Source organism: Apis dorsata, unplaced genomic scaffold (assembly GCF_000469605.1).
Source record: "Apis dorsata unplaced genomic scaffold, Apis dorsata 1.3 scaffold_354, whole genome shotgun sequence".
Lineage (NCBI taxonomy): Eukaryota > Metazoa > Arthropoda > Insecta > Hymenoptera > Apidae > Apis > Apis dorsata.
Genome location: NW_006263620.1, coordinates 234229 through 254183, shown reverse-complemented (window position 1 = coordinate 254183; position 19955 = coordinate 234229). Strand labels below are relative to the sequence as shown.

The following is a 19955-nucleotide window of genomic DNA, read 5'->3' as shown; positions in this document are numbered from 1 at the left end:
ATATATATATATATATATATATAGTAAAGTTACGTAGGTTCGTGAAATAATTTCGACGAGTTTTAATAATTCAAACGAGGCCGGTGAAAAAGTGGAGAGATATATTTTTAATTATTTTTCCGATGTAGCTGGAAAACTAATATTAAAACGAGGAAATTTTTAATAATATCCGCAAACTTGAGTCCTTTTTTATATTTTTTTTTTTTTTTTGTTCTTCATAAATTCTGGAAATAAAAGAAATTGTTCCTCCCTTTTCGTATGTTTCCGTTTGAAGAGAGATGATTCATCGTTTCAAATTATATATTTTCCTAGAACGTTTTCGAAAAAGGACGAAGAATGAAGAAAAACCGAAGATCGCGTAGAATAAGACGAATTTCCGGTGTCTCGATGCTTTGGACGGCTTTCTTTCCGATTATATTTCCGGTTGAGCTCGACCAATGGCAACCCACGTCTCGAAACGGCAATTGAATTTTCCGCTTCACCCGCTCCACGATATCTCGATTTTCACGGCCTCCTTTACGATAACATTTTTCCATCTCCTCCTCGTTTGCAGTTCGTCCGATAAAAATTCCCTAGTAAATCGTCGCGAATCATCCTGGATTGTTTACTCTTTCCTCTTCTTCTCCCCTTTCCTCTCTTGATTATTTCACGCTTGATTTCTCGAATTCGTATATCAACCGAATAATGTAATTTTTTTAAGTTGGTACGCGAGACATCATTTATTTTTGTATTTTGGCGCGTAAAATAATTCCCTAGGAATTATCGAAATATGATTCTTAACCTTTTATTATTTTTCTTTTTAAATTTGTATTTAGATAAGAATGTTTTCTCAATTATGTGATAAATAATGTTTAGGGGGAAAAAAAACGCGAGAGAAATTTATATAAGAATATTTTTCAATTATTCAATTTTCATTATTGGTGTGATAAAATTTATTATTATTATTATTATTATTGTTTTAAGATTCTAGAAAAAATTTTGAAATACACATTCGATGAAAAAGAAGTTTAAAAAAGTGTGGTGATATTTTTCGATCCATACGTAAAATTTTTAAATTGTTATTATCGAGATTAAAAGAATCGATTGTTTTTGATTGGTCGCGATTTGTTACGACTCGTTTTTTTCAATTAATTATCGCGTATTATTGATCGAACGTTGAACGAAAAATGAAATCTTCCAGTCCAATTCTTTTTCATTGAAATGTTTTTACTAATTTCAACGTATGGAAGCAAGAATTCTAGTGATTTATGTCAATCACTGTTCCGATAACAATTTGCGAGTAGAAATACTTTCCTATTCAGAATTAATTTATCCAATCCAAAAATTTATTCTACTCTTTTTTTTTTTTTTAATTCTTATTTTCCTTTCAATCTGGAAAATTTAAATCGTATTATAAAATCTAGATTGAAAGCAGTATTATTATTAATTTCTTAAAATCTGAAATTTTTAATTAAACCGACAATGAATAATAAATTATTTTAAAAAACAGAATTATAATTTCTTAAATTTAATTTAAAATTAAAATCTGAAATTAATATATATATCTATATATACATATACACGCATATATACGAGGAAATGGTGGAAAATTAAGTATAATCATTAATTTTAGAAATTCATAAAATTTGAATTACAATTCAGTATTCAGATTTTCAGTTTATTCAGTTTATGATATATCGTTACAGTAACTAGTTATTACATTATATCCTCAATTGATAATCCCATTGATATAATTATTATCGTTATTTGAATTTCAGAAGACGTAAAATCCGAATGTAAAAAGAATCATATTGGAGAAGTGATTTTTATTCTTATTCCTTACGTTCCCTTTTCTTTTTTTTCTTTTTTATCATCACGAAAATCGAGCGATGATCGTGAAAGAAAATATCTAGTAGATTTTTCATCGTAAAACGATGATTCTCCATGTTTTCTATAGAACCGCAAAACCCTCTCTCGTCCCCCGCAGGAGGGGATCATTCATTTTTCATCGCCTTGAAATTCATAGTGCCCCAGTTTCATCCGCCCCTCGTTTGCCGAGCTTCACCCTGAGAATTTAAACGGGTTCCTTCCTCCTCTTTTCGTACGAATTCGTGAAGGCCCTTTTCATCGCATTGTTTTATTCCGTTTTTTTATTGCGATCATCCTCGTCTCCATCCCCTTCTTACATCTTCCTTTCCTCTTCTTTTTCTTCTTCTTCCATACAGGAAAATGAATGCTCATTTTATTTTGCCTCCTCCCTGTTTTCGATATTGAATTTTTCATATATTTGCAACGCTCTCTTATCCCTGAAAGAAGAAATATTTACAATACACTCGTATTTTTAAATTTCCTTTTTTTTTTTTTTTTTTGGTATCTAACGTCTTACTACTTCTCATTTCCGTTTTTATCATCCCAATTCTTTTTTAATGTTTCATGATTTTTTTTTTTTTTTTTTTTTTTTTTTTTGATATTTTATTCTACTTTGTTATTGCTACGAATGTTTTTCTCGTTCATCTACTGTTGTACTATTGAATTATTCTTTTTTCTTCGTCGGAGAATAACAATGTTTATTTTTTTTCTCTTTTGCAAGTACTCCTTATTCTTGTACTCTTTTAACGATGCAACATCTTTTGATCGATCCTTTGTACACTTTTCTTTTTCATTAACTGCATTAACTCTTCGGTACTGCTTAATCCAATACAATTCTTTTCCCCAGTATTTTTCTCCTCCTTTTACATCATTAAAATTTTTTCCTCTTGAAGTCTTTGCCCTTTTCCTCCATTATTCGAATTCCATCCTTCCTTAGAAGCTCGAATTCCATCTTTGTTGCAACTCTCTCCCACAATTTCTGTAGACTACGGGAAATCAAGTTGAAAATATTCGATACTCCAACATTATATATTCGATAACATTTTGTGATTCATACGATTTAAAATTTTCTTAGATCGAACGAATAAATAATCCATTTTTCCAAATCCAATGTTGCGACAAATTCTGATAAATTTAAAAAAAAAAACTTTTTTTATCGAGTAAAAAAATGAAATTAAATACATTTTTAATTTCATTTGTGTTAATCGAACAGTTGATTCTATTATTACACTCTTTACTTTCTATAAATAATATTTTTAAAACGTTTTAACCCAAGTTTTAGTGCGTGTAATGTTCGAAACAAGTCCAATACTGTTCCAATGTTATATTAAAAAAATAAAGAATCTTTGTCTCTCTCTCTCTCTCTAGAAGATCAGATACAAGATCGGGGATTTCCCTTAATAACAGACGACACGGATTTCCCTCGTAACTATGTTAATGGTGGGTGGAAAACAATGTAATTTCTTCAGAAGATGGATTCTTTCAGGGAGTTGACTCCCTCGAGTGTGTCTAAGTCATTGTGTTCCTCCCCATGGAAATGAAAGAATACATGAATAACAAATAGGTGTGGAAACGATGAAGGAAAGTGAACTAGAAACGTTTCGATTGTTCTAGAGAATTATTTCTCCTCCCCTAAACATTTCTTCGAATATAGGGAATATTATCTAGGGAATAAGCAAGCAATAAATAAATCTTGTACGATTATTGAAATTGCAATACAATATAATAAATATATGTAGAAACGCTGAAGGAAAGTGAATTAGGAACGTTTCGATTGTTTTAGAGAATTATTTCTCCTTCCCTAACATTTCTTCGAATTTAGGGAATATTTTTTTCGAAATCATCGACAAAGCAATAAATAAACAAATTGTCTTGTACGTTGAAATTGAAGTTGCAATACAATACACAAATAAGTGTAAAAATATTGAAGGAAAATGAATTAGAAACGTTTCGATTGTTCTAGGGAATTATTTCTCCTTCCCTAAACATTTCTTCGAATCTAGGGAATTTTTCGAAATCATCGACAAAGCAATAAATAAACAAATCGATCGTTGAAGTTGGAATACAACAACTGACCTGGAAAATTAATACAATAAGCATATTTGAAAGATTTATCGGGAATTTCGAATTTCTCTTTTTGTAAATAATCGGTTTGTCGCGTTTCAACATACCAATTTCCACTTTAACAGGATTTCCACAGTTTTATTTCTTTCGTTGAATTTAATTCGCTCGCATATTCGTTCGAACCCGTATTTACAGGTATTAAAAACTGCGTATCCTTATCAAGGAAAAAGAAATTTTATTCTCGAAGAACGGATAATACGTTCGCGCTGGAACAATGTCCAAAGTTTCATTATTCATGCCCCGTATTAAACTTTATCATCTTTTGTCAACGATATACTCACGTTCACTCGCGTAAAATAATATTTCTACAGAATTCGAGTTAAACAAATTAACATTATAATTAATTAAAATATTTATATTAATATTACATTTATGATAAAAAAAAAAAAGTCAATTATCAATTTTTACAATATTCGAAAAATAAAAATATAAAAAGAAGGTAATTTGTTCGTACGTAACTATCCATCGTAAAATAATTCCAAATTCTTCTTTATAAATAATCATCTTACATCGTTCGTTTCATCATGGAAAAATACACGCCTCGATGAACACGCGAAAAATTGTTCCATCCTAACCAAAGAAATCGAATAAAATTTCTCGAATAAAACTTTCTTCACTCAACAATGGTACCAACACGAACAAAATCTCTCCCTCCCTGCCTCTCCCCTCCCCTCTTCGATCGCGAAAAAATACGCACAATACGTAAAATATTCGCTTCCGACCATCGTTTCGCGATCGTGGAAGTTTCTCTCCTGGGAGAGAGGGGGGGGACGTCGTTTATTCTTCTACGAGATTCCGGTTCGCTTTCGGTTTTTTTCCTTCGTCGAGTGGCACCACCGAAGTCCGAGCTGCCATTAGAGCGACCGGCCACGCTCGTAATTGAATTTGCAAGTTTCTCAAGGGACAGAACGATCTCATCATCGTCTTCCGTTTCGCCTTCGTCGTTCGCTCTTTTCTTCGTAGAGGAAAATTCGATACTTGGAAAAATTTCTATCTTCCTCCCTGTGGTGCAACTGGTTGGAAAACATTGGACCTTAGATTCGAGTCGATTCGAGTCAATTCGTGATTGGATTTCTTTGATTTCGTTCGTTATTTTCTTTTTCATTTAAACCGCGCGTGAGAGGTTATGCGGAGTTTTTAAAAAAGTTTAAAGTCTCAAGAGTGATATTGTTCTTGTTAGTTTGCACGAATTGCGTTATCTTTTCTAAGATACCAAGTAATAATTGTAATATATCTGTAAATAATTTATGATATTTTTATTCTTATTTCATGTAATAAGGAATCGCATAAAAATGTATAAATATTGTACGTAATGTTTATTCTTCGAACCGATCGTAGATTTGATATCCACGTCACGTATCTTTTATTTCCCTTCTTTGTCGTTGTAATCCCTCAGAGGATTAAATTATTGAAAATTGTGATTGCCGTATGATATAGTAAAAAAATGTATTCTTTTTTTAGTTAAGAGAGGGATTTTTATACAAATATATATGAAAAAAATTTTGAAGAATAGGAATCTTAAAATTTTATATTTCTTTATTCTATTTCATTTTTCTGTTGCACTTATTATTCTGAAATATCGACCGTTTTTTTTTTTTTTTATTTTTATTCGTGGAATAACTGAAACAGTGAGTAATCGTATTAGACACGGTCCGATAAAATTTTTCTTTTCTTCTCATTTTTGATTCTTTATTTCATAATTTTTTTCCCTTTTTATTTGTTTTTTTTCTTTTCGTCTTTATATTTCGTCATTTTATCACTCATTTTACTTTGATGAAATTTTATTCAAAATTAGTTCACTTTTTTTAATATTTCAATTTTTTTTTGAAATATTGCTATATACTATTGTATACATTTTTTAAAATTGGAACTATTTTATTTAAATATTCTAAAAATATCCTGCATATTACTTTATCTGCATATGTACGTATGAAACACTTAACCATATAAATAAAAATATAATACGAGGTAAAAATATGAAATTCTGTTTCAAAAAAAGTAAAAAATAAATTTTATCGATATAATATATATATATAAATATTAATTAGAGATATATAATAAATAATTAATACATTTTTATGTCTCAGGTTTTGAAAAATTTTAGAGTCATAATTAATGCGTATTTTATAACACTTAAATTTTCCGCGCAGTCTTGAGGAAACAAGAATTCTTGTTGCAGCCAATTAGAAAACGCTAGACAAACCAACCAATTAAAAAATGCCATTAGGTAAGCGTTGCGTCATTCATTTGACGAAAATTATCGTGACGGGATGTGTTATCGACTTGAGACGCTTTTAATTACGCAGTAAGTAATTTTTTCTGTTCTATTATTAAATTTATAAATTATTTTTAACCATATTTATTTAATTATTCATTAAATATTGTGATAATAAAATCAATTAGTTTTTTAAATTTCTTTAACCTTTTCCCTTTGATTTTTGTCTATTGAGGTTATCAATACAATTATTGCTTTATTTCAATTTAATTTAATTTTTATGTATTTATTTTATGATTTTAATTTTTATTTATATTTTATTTATGTGTTGTTTGATTGTTTTATGGAATGATTTCGAAAGAAATAATTTCTGTTATGTGCGTATCATAACGATTTATAATCAATTCGATGATTTTTTTACAAATCTGCTATCATTTTTTATCAAAGTTTTTTCTATCAAAGATAAACGTATTTAATTTTTATTTCTTAAAATTAAATTATTTATATACAATCATAAATATATAATATAATATATATTTAAATTTAAATACGTCTATTAAATACGTTAAATAGGTCTATCGTCTATGCTAAATTTATTATTTCTGTATTTGTTTTGCTCGAGTAACTTCTTATAACCTTCCCAAGTTACAATCGACTTATTATTACAGTCGAACAGTCTCCCCTCTCCAATTTGAAATTCGATACGATTATTATGGCTTGGAGCGACATTCTGCTATCGATATTCGTGGAGATGGAAGCGTTATTTTTCCGTGAGGTGTGTAATCGTTTTGCTGCGTAATATTTGTTGTATAATTATCTTTTATCTTTTATTTTTTAATTAATACGTATTATTTTATATTTTGACATAATTATTTAATAATTATACATAATTATACGTTCGTTTGAAAGTTCTGGTTTTCTTTTGTACAGATTATTAGCTGATTGCTGATGAATTTGAGTGCGGGAAAATTTTCATATATAGACGCCATGTGATATACTGTGTATATGTTCTTTATTTGTTGCGTAGTTTCTTTAATTCTTTAAAAGATACATAAAATTACAGTCAGTGATTATTCGTATTCATTGATAATTTTTTTTTTTTTTAATGTTTTGAGTATGTATAATTTAGTCAATATTTCTCTCAAGAGGTTAAGACAATCATTCATGCGAAGGTATCTATTTTTATACATTTTGTTTTAATTTATTTTACATTTTGTAGTTTTTTATAATATATTTTGTTTTGTTATAGACTTTTTCTTCCAGATCTTGACAACTGATAATTTTCACGATGCATTCACAACGCAGATTCTTCGTATCTAATGGTAAGTCGCATATATTTTTGTTCCTCCAATCACTCAATCATGTCGTAGGATGAAAAATCGACACGAGTGACTGGTTGTATATTATAGAATTTTGAACGAGCATAGGGATAATTAGTATTAGTTATACCAATGAGTAATAATATTTTACTTTTCTGTGTTTTATTTATTAGTTTAGATTAGATAGGTTAGGTTTTCTTGCACTTTGCGTTTTTTTTTAATATTAATGAACTTTCTAAACATTTTTAATGTTTTAATTATTTTATCTTTTATTTTATTTTATTTTATTTTATCTTTGGTCTAATTTGAAATATAAAGATGATAAATTTATTTCTATCGTAAAAGTTTATGAAATTTTATGTGCGTGAAAACAATTTACAATAGATAAATTTCGTAATCAAAGTTATTTAAAACATTGTTTTCTTGTTTTCAAAAATATACTTTGAAAACAAATATAAAGAAATCGGTTGAGATTATTTCTATTAATAATTTATTTAGGATGAATTATTTTATTTTGCATGCAATTTTACATTTAGTCTTTCTTAATTTTACATCTAGCTATTGTAAAAAAGTTTTTTTTTTCTTTTTTAAAATATAGTTTGAAATAAAATTAAACAATAAATCAAAAAATATTAGAGAGAAAATAATGCAGTATATTTTTTTAGCTCAGGATTTTCAGATTTAATTCCTTCCATATCCATTGTCCATAATCTCATTCACGTACTCAGATAGTGCTTGATTGAGAAAAAGGCGATGGGCATGATGACCTATGATGATAGTTTATAATCTTATAACAATTTCTCAGCGACTAACGATATATTAATGTATATATCATGCATGACGTATTACGTCTGTATATGTGTGTGTGTGTGTATGAGTGTGTGTGAAATTGCTGTGAAATTGCGTCGCTAGGACTGTCATTTCATTCACTATTATCAATTCCATAACAATTTGCAATCGCAATATTACATCTCCTATGAAATATTGCAAATTACAAATAACAATTTTATCAATCTCCAATTTAGTAATATTTCTTTACAAATTATCTTATTCTTTTAATCGCGAACGTACATAATTACAATTAAGATTTTTATTTTATCACTAGCCATCGTCGGTCGATTTCAGGAAAATGGTACGTAAATTTAGAGTGTAAAAGTAGTGTGTCAAGCTCGGATGTCGGAGGCGTTCCGGAACGTTTTCCCTAGTGTAGGCTTTTTGCACCCGGATATTATGTGCGAGAAGCGTGGAGAGTGTGTTGGTACGCTTGTTTTTTTTTTTGCCATCTTTTAAATATAGAGTTAGATAGAATAGATAGTGTATTTTCTGGTATGCTTGTCAATTATAAATAGAACTGAACAAATTGTCTCAAAAATGACACGTTTTCGCGTAACAATCGATTTTTGGAAAATATAATTTAAAAGATCGAGAATCAAATTGCATTGGAAAATATTATTATACGTAATTGTGATTTAGTCTCGTTTATCCTTCAAGATTCTACACACACGATAATCGTTGATACATTAGCTTCTATAATTTTTTTTTTTTTCTTTTTTCCTTGGAAGAAGGAAATTATGAGCGTAGATTTAAGTTTTAGTGGGCATTGCACCCGAAGAAAGAAGAGGTTATAAGAGGCCCGGCAAATTGCCATAGAAGAGAGCAATTACCAATAGCCTCTCATTTTTTTCCCTAAATCTGAAAAATGGGAAGTCATTTTTGTTATTACTTTATCATTATGCTCGTTCAATAGTATATTATAATATTGGTAATAATAGTAGCATATTTTCTGATTATGTGCAAATTAGTCTATCAAGTCATCATGTATAAATCGCTGTTGCGATAAAATGATAATAATTTTAAAAATATCGTAATTATTTTAATCGTAAATTAATATAAATTTCTTAGATTATTTCTATACAGAAAGGATATCGATTATTACGTAAGTACATGCATCATTTGAAATATTATTTTCAAATGAAAATTATAGACATGGAAATACTATTAATCCAATTATTTAATTTTCAACCACCCAACAACATTAATAGGTCACACTTCAGTTAAAATAACTGATTATTTTCAATAAAATCGATCGATATCGAAAATTTTAATTAAAATTTGGCCATTTGATCCGATAAATAGATCAAAAATTGATCGAATGACCGCGAGGTTTTTCCTCCCTCCGTCGTGAAATTTTGTTTATGCGAATCCCAAGCCGCGAGCAATTTCGAAAATTGGTCTGTGCTCTCGGTCAATTAACTTTCACTCTCGCGCGTGAAATCAGGAAACGCGTTGGGGATCGAAGTATCGAGGCAAGTTTGCGAAGGGGTAAATTGTGGTGGGAACATTGATCTTCCTTCATTTTCAAATTTATATAAATTTTATTCTAATACACGATGTAGAAATTATATTTCATCGTTGGAATTTTCAATAAGTATTTTTCTCCACTTTTATTTCGTTTCGAAATTACCAAAGCTATCGTTAATTCGTGTGATCCATTAATTTACCCCTAGAATTTATCCTTGGAGAAATTTAAAGAAATTTCGTTTGAAGATCTATCGTTAATTCATGTGAGTAAATTTATCCTCGAAGTTTAATCTTTAGAAATTTAAAGAGACTTTTAATTTTTAATCAATATTTTAGTAGCTTCTCTTTTCATTGCAAATTTTAGAGAATTTGCAAGGAGTAAATATTGCAGAATTTTTATCAAACCTTTCCTTTTGGTGGTGGAAACTGCCAACGTCACGAATTTCACCTCTTTTCACCTTTTCAGTGTTTCTAGTTAACTGTCGTTACTTTGACCTCGAGCTTCTAGCAGCTATCAGAATTGAATAATTTGGTGTTCAAAGGGTATTGGACATAGCCTTGAGAAGACGCTTCCTCCTCTTAATATAGCTGGATGTCACGTTCCAGACACTCCTTTGATTGTATACCCTGTCTCGGTTTCGATACACTTGCAGTATCCTATGAAATTTGAGTTTAGGGATTAAATTTTCTCTAGAGAAATTTTCTTCCAGGTATAGGAATATATTAGAAATTGTATCTCTTTTCTACATAATATTCCTAGTCATGGATACTTTTCTTCTGGATAAATTTTTTTTTTTTTTTGAACTTGTATCATGATATTTTGTATAGCACATTTTAGTTTCATATTAAAGTAAATAGTTTAGATTTGTTTGATTTTGTTGCAGGTAAATTATTTCTTATAAAATCAATTCTAAGGATCTCTATATTCTTAGCTATAGATCAATTAGTTTTTTTTTTCTTCTTTTTTTTTTTAAACCTGTATCATGATTTTGTATAGCACATTTTAGTTTCATATTAAAGTAAATAGTTTAGATTTATTTGATTTTGTTGAATTATTTCTTATAAAATCAATTCTAGGGATCCCTATGTTTTTAATTGTAAATCAATTATTAATTTTCTTTTCTTCTTTTTTTTTTAAATCTGTATAATCTGATATTTTGTATAGAACATTTTAGTTTCAGTTACTAAATTGTTTAGATTTGTTTGATTTGTTGCAGATAAATTATTTCTTATAAAATCAATTCTAGGGATCCCTATGTTCTTAGATCAATTATCACTTTTCAATTTTATCTAATTTTTCTCACACTAATAAGATAGATTGTATACGTATATATTAATAAATCTTTTCTATTGACAAACCAGGCTAATTAAAAAGAAGAATCATTCTTGATGATCTGAAGATTGATTCTAAAGATTGATTAAAAATTTTATTTTTAAAAAGCTTTCGACATTTTCTTCACCCTTTATCAGAGATGATTGAAGATGATTTCTCTTTCCATCGAACAGAAGTTTCAGACTGGTCTTTTAAACTTCTGATCTTATTCAATCTTCCTTCCAAGGGAGGATCCTTACGATACAGTTTATTATTTTCCTACCTAATTAACTGCGCTGTTTATTTGAGAAGATAATGAAAGATTCGCGATAAGGATAACCTTCCTGTTAATTAATCTGTTAAATTGAGAAACATGTTCCCAACCAAGAAAATTAAATATCGTTTTTCCAATTTTCATTTAAAAGGAGAAAAGAAATTAATTTTTTCGAAATTAATAAATTTTACATTATCGAAGTGATTAATAATACCATTTTAATAGCAATCGTAAAACGTTGAATCGTCTCTTTCGATATTCAACCAAGGACTCGAATAAAATTTAATTTCCCTCCCTAAATTAATCCTACCTAAAAAAATCATATAAATACTTTCTTCATCGAATTACTTATCACCACTGAATAAATCTATCGAAATCATTAAATCATTCATCAACGAATATTGTCGAAATTACTCACCAATTACAATCATTATATTTCCATCTCGAATTCACTAACAAGTTTCGTTTTAATCAAAAGATCGAGACCTCGAATTCGATCCCTTAATTAAATCAAAATCACTTTCTTTCCAACCACTTTAAATACAATTTTCCTAGACCTCTCCTCCATTACTCTCCAACGAAACGAGTAAGCAGCACGCTCCTCGAATTCTTCGAGAAACGATCGGATTAAATTGTATATTTTCCGTGAATCGTATTCGTGAATGGAGGGAAAAAAGAAAAAATGAAAAAGAAAAAGTTAAAAGAAAAAACAAATTTGACGATTGGAAAATACATACATACATATATATATATATATATCGAACAGACAATTTATCGATAGAGCTCTCGAGGTGTGCATTCCGTGCTTTCAGTGTAATAAAAGCTAAATAAATTGGCTGAGGAAGCATCGGGGGTAAGGCAACAAGGGGACTTGATGGATGAAGACACCGGGGCTGGAAGAAAATCCAATAACAACGAACCGTTTCCACGAGATTTCCGAGTAAGGGACTCTCTTCGTACGGGGTTTACGCTTTCGCGCCACATCGATCTGTTTTTCTTATCTCTTATCAGTGGCCGCATATGTTCGCCGCGCCGATCGTGTATCTAGGTGAAAATTCTCGAATAATTCCACGCTTGGTTTTTTTCCCTTTTCTTAAAAAAAAATTCGTTTTTACCGTGTGACCGTGTTCCAAGTATACGTACTCTTCAATTATTCTTTATTTTCCGAAATCTAATTAAAAAAATTTTTTTCCAAATAAACTACAATTTTATTAGCTTTTTTTCGACCTTGAATATCTTGAATTTTTGTCCTATGAATCTTTTGTTCTTTTAATGATGATTATGAATTTAATTTTTATTTTTTTTTTTTTTTTAAGTTTTATTTTATGCAATTATAATTGAGTTAAATTGAGAGATTATTTTTGATGTATTTGGTATTTTCTGTTAATGATAAATTGGTAAAAGAGTATAAAAATTAAATTTAAAAATAAAGCGTAGAGGTGTAGGGAAAAAATGTTGAAAATTTAAAATGCGAAGGAAAGATGTGACGAATGAAAATGTTTAGGAAATATTTAAAGTTTTTTGGGGGGAAAATAATGAGATTTTGAAATTAGTTTAAAATAATACGAAAATATATCGAAATTTCGATGTGTCGAAAAGCTAGAGAAAGAGAGAAAGAGAAAGGAGAAAGTGTTCGAGAAGGTTAGAAAAATTATGGAGATATTGGAACATTAAAAAAATATCAAGAAAACTGGAAATGTTAAATATTTTCAAGTGTTTTAAAAAAAATATTTGATGCATTGAAAAGTTGGAGCGATATTGGAAAAATTGAAAATGTCGAAATATTTAAAAAAATATCGGAAGAAAATCGAAAGTGCTGTGATCCGAGGTATCCTGAAAAATTGTGAATAAAAATCACGAGATATTTGAAATATTTGACCAAAAATATTGCGAATTAGAACGGAAGAAAGTCGAATTATTATTTTTCGCGAGATGTGAAAATAGAAATTAATATATCAAAAACTTGGGAATGTAAAAATTTGATTAAAAAAAAATCGAAATGTCAGAAATAATAACGTAGATTGGGATAAAAGGAGAGGAAAAAAGGAAATATTCTCGATTCTCGAGACGATGAAAGTCAAAGCAATTTTCCTCTTTAATATGACTGACTCTTTCCGACAAAGGATAGGGAATTAATCGAGATCTGCATACGTTGTGAGAACAATATAAGAGCTAATTGGATGTCAAATTTTATATTCGATTAATTTGAAAACCGTAACGATGCTTCAGTTTTACTCTATAATTTCTATTAAATTTTTATAATAAATAATTTAAATATTTAAACATCGAAAACAAAAAATGGGATTTTCAATTTAAAAAATTCAATTTCTTCTATTCCCTATTCTATACTTAATACTCTGTTCTACTTTTTTAAAATTAAAAGCAAGGATCAGTTTAAAGGCTTCAATTCGTTCCAACCATATCTATTCTAATTTCTAAAAAAATAAAGGCAAGAATCGTCCAAGAATTTTCTCTAAGAATCTTCAATTCGAAGCTGAAACCAAGAATTCTCAATCTTTATTAAACTTTCCTTTGTAAACTTCAATTTCTTAGACCGGATTTTCTTTTAAAAAGTTTCTTCGATTCCCTATTCTAATATCCAATACTCTGTTTTAATTTCTAAAAATTAAAGAATCAGTCCGCTTTAAAATCTTCAATTCGTTCCAACCATATCTATTCCAATTTCTAAAAAAATAAAAGCAAGAATCGTCCAAGAATTTTCTCTAAGAATCTTCAATTCGAAGAAACCAAGAATTCTCAATCTTTATACTTTCCTTTGTGAACTTTAATTTCTTCACTAGATATATCCCTAGATTAATGTTTCCTCCACAACATTCAATTCCCTATATCACGTCTTAGCGTTCGATTTTAACCTTTAATTCTTCGATCAGATATAAGCTTAAATTTGAATCCACTCTGAATCCATCGACGAAATCTCGTTAGCCATTCAAAACGACACAATGTGCCCGTTTGTCCGAATATTAATCCCTGATTCACTTGAACTCGGAATTACGCACAAGTCGCATATGTATATTCATCGAATGGCCGTTGCGTATCGATCGTTATAATTTCGATGATAATAATTCTCGCGATCGTTACGCGCTGCCAACTTAGTAGCTTGTTACCTCGGTGCATTGTTGTCTAGGGGATTTTCCCGTGAATTGAAAATGGAGAATCGCCGTCGACTTGGAGCGTTCTCGATAATTAGAGGCTTTGCATCTATCGTTCCATCGCTCTGATTTCTTGAACGTTGATCGATTCTATACATTAATACGTTGTTGCTGGTGCATTTATGTTTTTTCGATTTCCATTAACTTCCTAACCTCGATTACGGTTACTATAATTCGCGAATTAGAGTTTGAAGAGGTTAGATTTGGAAGAGGTTAGGTTTGGAAGAGGTTAGGTTAGGTTAGGTTGTTTCTTTCAGTAATTTATTTAGATTGAATTGGATTTCGATTAAATAGATTAGAAACATGTTAAATGTACGATATTGGGGGGATGATAGTTTTCGTGAAACTATGAATGAAGGTTAAATAATTGAATCGATATTATTGACGAATCTCAAGTTATAAATTATCGTTATAGATCGTAAATTTAGATTTTTAGATACTGAAATTGAAACTAAAGTAAAGATACAATTTCACTATTTAAATATCATAAATATCATATACTTCGCTTTGAAAGTTTTTTTATCTTTTTGCGTGTAGCGTGTATTCGAGAGATAGATTTAAATTTCTCATAAAACGTATAAATTTCCACAGTTATCAGTCTCGATAAATTTTATATGAAGATACAACAGCAATAAATCTAGTAATAAAATCAAACGTATTGTACGAGTAATTTTTATTCATTATATCATAGTGAGATTCTATTACTATTGTATAAAATTCAAAAATTCTCAAATCATTAATATTTGAACTGTGGATTTTTATACAATTTTTTTTTTTAATATATATATATATATATAAAATTTTTAACAATGGAGTGTAAATAAAGATTCGCTTTTTATTCTTCAAATACAATATTGCCGTGTGTACTCTGTAAATTTTCGTACGTTTAAATTCTACACAAATATGTGCAGTTGGCAAATTCTCGTAAAAGAGGATCCTTTCTCTCGATCGATAAGGATCCATAGGTTTCATAAAAATTTCCTCCGCGCGAGGAAAAAAAGGAAAAAGAAAAAAGAATATCGGGTCGATTTAATTCAGAGCGGATCAAATTAGATATACACAGATTAAGTTAGAGTCAAGTTAAATTGGTTGAAAATAAAATTAGAACGAGATTAAAAATAAATTTCATCCCCTGGTGGTTTATCCTCTAACGCCTCAGGATGTTTATTATTTTCATAAATCATTTTTCCAGGTCAGTGGGGACGGATAGGTAGAGATCAGGGTGAACGTACTCTCGAAATTCCCTAGTATCGGGCTCCATTCAACCAAGCTCTATTATTAACACCGGACCTTCATGGTGTGTCGTGATACGGCCGCGTGTTCTCGCTCGTATCACGATCTCACGCGCATCGATTCTAGCGTTTCGATTAATAATCGCGACAAGCGGCTCGTTCCAGTTTCCTGGAACAGGTTAGCCCGATTCGAAATTTCCCAGATCCTAGATTTCCTAGAGTTGCACAATTTTCACCAGAAATTCCACTCGACGAATCTCAAAATGAAACGATAGATTTTCGTTGGAATAAAGCATTTGTTGAGATGATTTTGGCGTTAATATTCGCTATTCGAATTTTTTAGAACAGGTTGGACCGATTCAAAATTCCCTAGATCATTTTTAGCCGAAATTGCACTCGACGAAAATGGAATCAACTATTGACACGATTGCATCGTTTCGATTAATATTCGCGAGATTGGCGCTCGTTCAAATTTCCTAGAACAGGTTGAACCGATTCGAAATTCCCTAGATCGTGTGATTTTTAGCTGAAAGTGCACGCAACGAAAATGAGACGAATCAACTATTGACACGATTGCATCGTTTCGATTAATATTCGCGAGATTGGCGCTCGTTCAAATTTCCTAGAACAGGTTGAACCGATTCGAAATTCCCTAGATCGTGTGATTTTTAGCTGAAAGTGCACGCAACGAAAATGAGACGAATCAACTATTGACACGATTGCATCGTTTCGATTAATATTCGCGATATTGGCGCTCGTTCAAATTTCCTAGAACAGGTTGGACCGATTCGAAATTCCCTAGATCGCGCGATTTTTAACGGAAATCGCACTCGATGATTGTCAAAGCGAAACGATTTTTGTTGAAAACAAAAATTTCGATGATTAACGCTCATATGAATTTTCTAGAACAGGTTGCTTTATCGAAATTCTCTAAGTGCGATTTTATAGTAGAAATCTCGAACGAAACTCGACGATTCTCGAAGTGAAACGATGTTCGTTGGCAATTGACACGATTGCGGCGTTTCGGTTAATATTTGCGACTAGCGCTCGTTCCTGAAACAGGTTGGGTTATCGAAATTCCCTAGGTCACGGGGATTTTTAACGGAAATTGCACTCGACGAATCTCAAAGCGAAACGATTTTCATTAGAACAAAGCAGCTGTTGACACAGTTGCGAGGTTTCGGTTAATATTCTCGGCCAGCGGCTCGTTCGAATTTCCTGGAACAGGTTCGGTTATCGAAATTCCCTAGGTCGCGGGGATTTTTAACGGAAATTGCACTCGACGAATCACTCCGCCCAAAGTGGAACGATCTTCGTTGAAACGGAAAAACTATTGACGACGCGATTACTGCGAAAAGTTACTTTACTGCTCGAGACTTAAGGATTAATTTATCGTTGGCGTGCATCGAAATTTCCAAGTCGTTAAAAACTCGTTTCGAAAAAAAACTCGACAATCTTAAGAAATCCACTCTTGCCCAGCCTTTGGTCAACCCTTTCTTAGCCAATGAAACCTTGTCTCTCCACTCTAAATTTTTCTTTCGATAAATATACATATCAACAGATAGATAGATAGAATATCGTTTCTGGTTTCGATACTGGTTTAATTTCTTCTTCAGCTAATTTGAAATGATTTCACGCACGAAGTAACGTATAAAATTTTTATATTTTAATATTTCATGTATCTTTACGTATAAAAGAAAAAAATTGTCGTTTTGTGCGATATTTTGATAATAAAGCAATTTTACCAAGATGCATTCTCAATTCGTCAGGGCAGCCTTACAATAATATGCTCTCACATTCACCGTCTTGTTCTTATTTTTCATCTTCTTCCTATTTTCGTTCGAATAGAAGCGATTTCGTTATCCAATAACGTTATTCAATATCTTATCTTCGCTCGAACTAATCTCATTATTCCATCCTTACAAAACTCAAAAACTTCGAAAATAATATTTCTATTGCCTCACGACCGTGTAAAACTCGAATTAAGATGCAATTTGAGATAATCAATTTAATATGAGATAAAAAAAATCTACCCATTCAAATTATATTATTCTACACTCTATATTGAGTTGTTTGGAAAATAATTTCCTTTCTTTTTTTTTTCACGACAATGAAAATCATTAAATAAATCAAAATAACGAAAAATCGAATTCGACAAATTCAATCTCGTGGCAATTTCTCGAATTGTTGTTCGTCGATTCGCTTCGATCGGTTTGTTTTATCTTCGTCAGCTTCGACCATCTTCCAAAACGTGGCTCATCTTCAACATCGAAACCAAATTTTAAAAAATCAGCATTTTTACCCGAACAATAATCTTACCTTCTCGATAATAATAAAAAAAAAAGCAAAATATACCGAAAATGCTCCTTTCGACCTAACATCTTTGTCATCACACAGAATTTTTCCTTACGAATAAAACGCCAACTCTCAATCATATAAAAATAACGACACGATTTAATTGGCTGGACAAACAACGTTCGACACTCGTGCGAGAAAATTGAGATTAAAAGAATTATTAGAAGAAATCTATTCTATGAATGAATTCTATTCCATTCTATTCCAAAAAAAAAAAGGAAAAATTCAAAATAAATATTGTCGCCACATTCTAATTAATTTTAATCGAGAGCGGGAGGATACAAAGATATCTGGTCACTCACGTGTTCCATCATGGCCGGGTAGTACGAAGGGTAGAGGACGAAGGCTCCGATCAGGTGCGCCACGGAGAAAACTAGGCCGGCGATGCACGCGTGGCGCAGCCTTATAGGGAGTAGGGCGTACGCCATGTAAATGAAGAAGCACACGGCCCACGCCGCGGCCAACGGGCCCCCGCTACGATGCTCCTTCGACCCGAGCGCCAGGTGCACGTTAAGCGACACTTGGAGCGCGAGCAACGTGACCAGAACGATCCCGCTCACTCCCGCTAACCAGATCTCGTTCATCCCTGGCCTGGATATAGCCGCGACCAGTGCTGCAATAGAAGAGAAACAGGACGCTCGAAAAAGTTACTAGACGTTTTCCCCCGAGTGCTGGGGGAAAAGTTGGGACTTTTTTTTTTTTTTCACCGTGCGAAGGAGCTTGGTGGGAGGCTTTGGATCAAGTTGGATGCGAAGATTTTGTATGGATTTTACATGAGAGGAAAGATGAAGGAGCTTGGTGGGAGGCTTTGGATCGAAGTTGGATGCGAAGATTTTGTATGGATTTTACATGAAAGGAAAGATGAAGGAGCTTGGTGGAAGGCTTTGGATCGAAGTTGGATGCGAAGATTTTGTATGGATTTTATATGAGAAGAAAAATGAAGGAGATTGGTGGAAGGCTTTGGATGCGAAGATTTTGTATGGATTTTACATGAGAGGAAAGGTGAAGGAGCTTGGTGGAAGGCTTTGGATGCGAAGATTTTGTATGGATTTTATATGAGAGGAAAGATGAAGGAGCTTGGTGGGAGGCTTTGGATGCGAAGATTTTGTATGGATTTTATATGAGAAGAAAAATGAAGGAGATTGGTGAAAGGCTTTGGATGCGAAGATTTTGTATGGATTTTATATAAGAGGGAGAGAGGAGTGAATAGGGATTTTTGTTCATTAAGAGAGGAAAGTTGTTAGTTTGTTTCTCTGGTAGATATTTAAAAAATATATTTTATTGTATTATTGTATTTTATTTGTACTTTGTAATTTATTTTATTATTGTAGTTTATTGTATTATTGTTTTTCTGAATTGGAAACGGAAAAATGGATGGATACGTAGATTTAGTTGACTTAGGAATTAAGATTTTTGTTTTTATTGTTTATTAGACAAAATTTTGGGGATTCCATTCCCTCGTCAATTTCTCATTGTTATTTATTTATACTACGTATATTTCAAACGAAAATATATATATATATATATATATATATATTCAGAAAAATTAAATTGAGCTCTTATAAACGAGTCATCACTCGATGAGAAGAATGATTGATAAAAATCTTAAATATTTAACCCCTTTCTAGAAACGTTATCGTTATTCGTGTCTAATGTTACGTTACGACGAACCAACCTCTTTCTCGCATACGTATTTATAAAAAATTGCTCTCAAGTTGGTCGAAAAGTTTTAACTGGGATGATGAAATTATCGTTGCTCGTTTCGCATTGAAATTCGTTCTTCCACGTGGAAACACGTTAGAAAC

The 19955-nt window shown here is 31.0% G+C and overlaps 1 protein-coding gene across 1 annotated transcript in view; it reads right to left on the bottom strand.

Annotated features, from left to right (window-relative positions):
* Positions 1-19955, bottom strand: part of LOC102677116 (adenylate cyclase type 6-like) — a 42255-nt gene that overhangs the window by 7946 nt on the left and 14354 nt on the right. The window contains exon 3 of the mRNA XM_006618437.2: positions 18453-18763. Within this exon, the coding sequence (XP_006618500.1) occupies positions 18453-18763 (311 nt within the window). The remainder of the gene's footprint in view (positions 1-18452; positions 18764-19955) is intronic.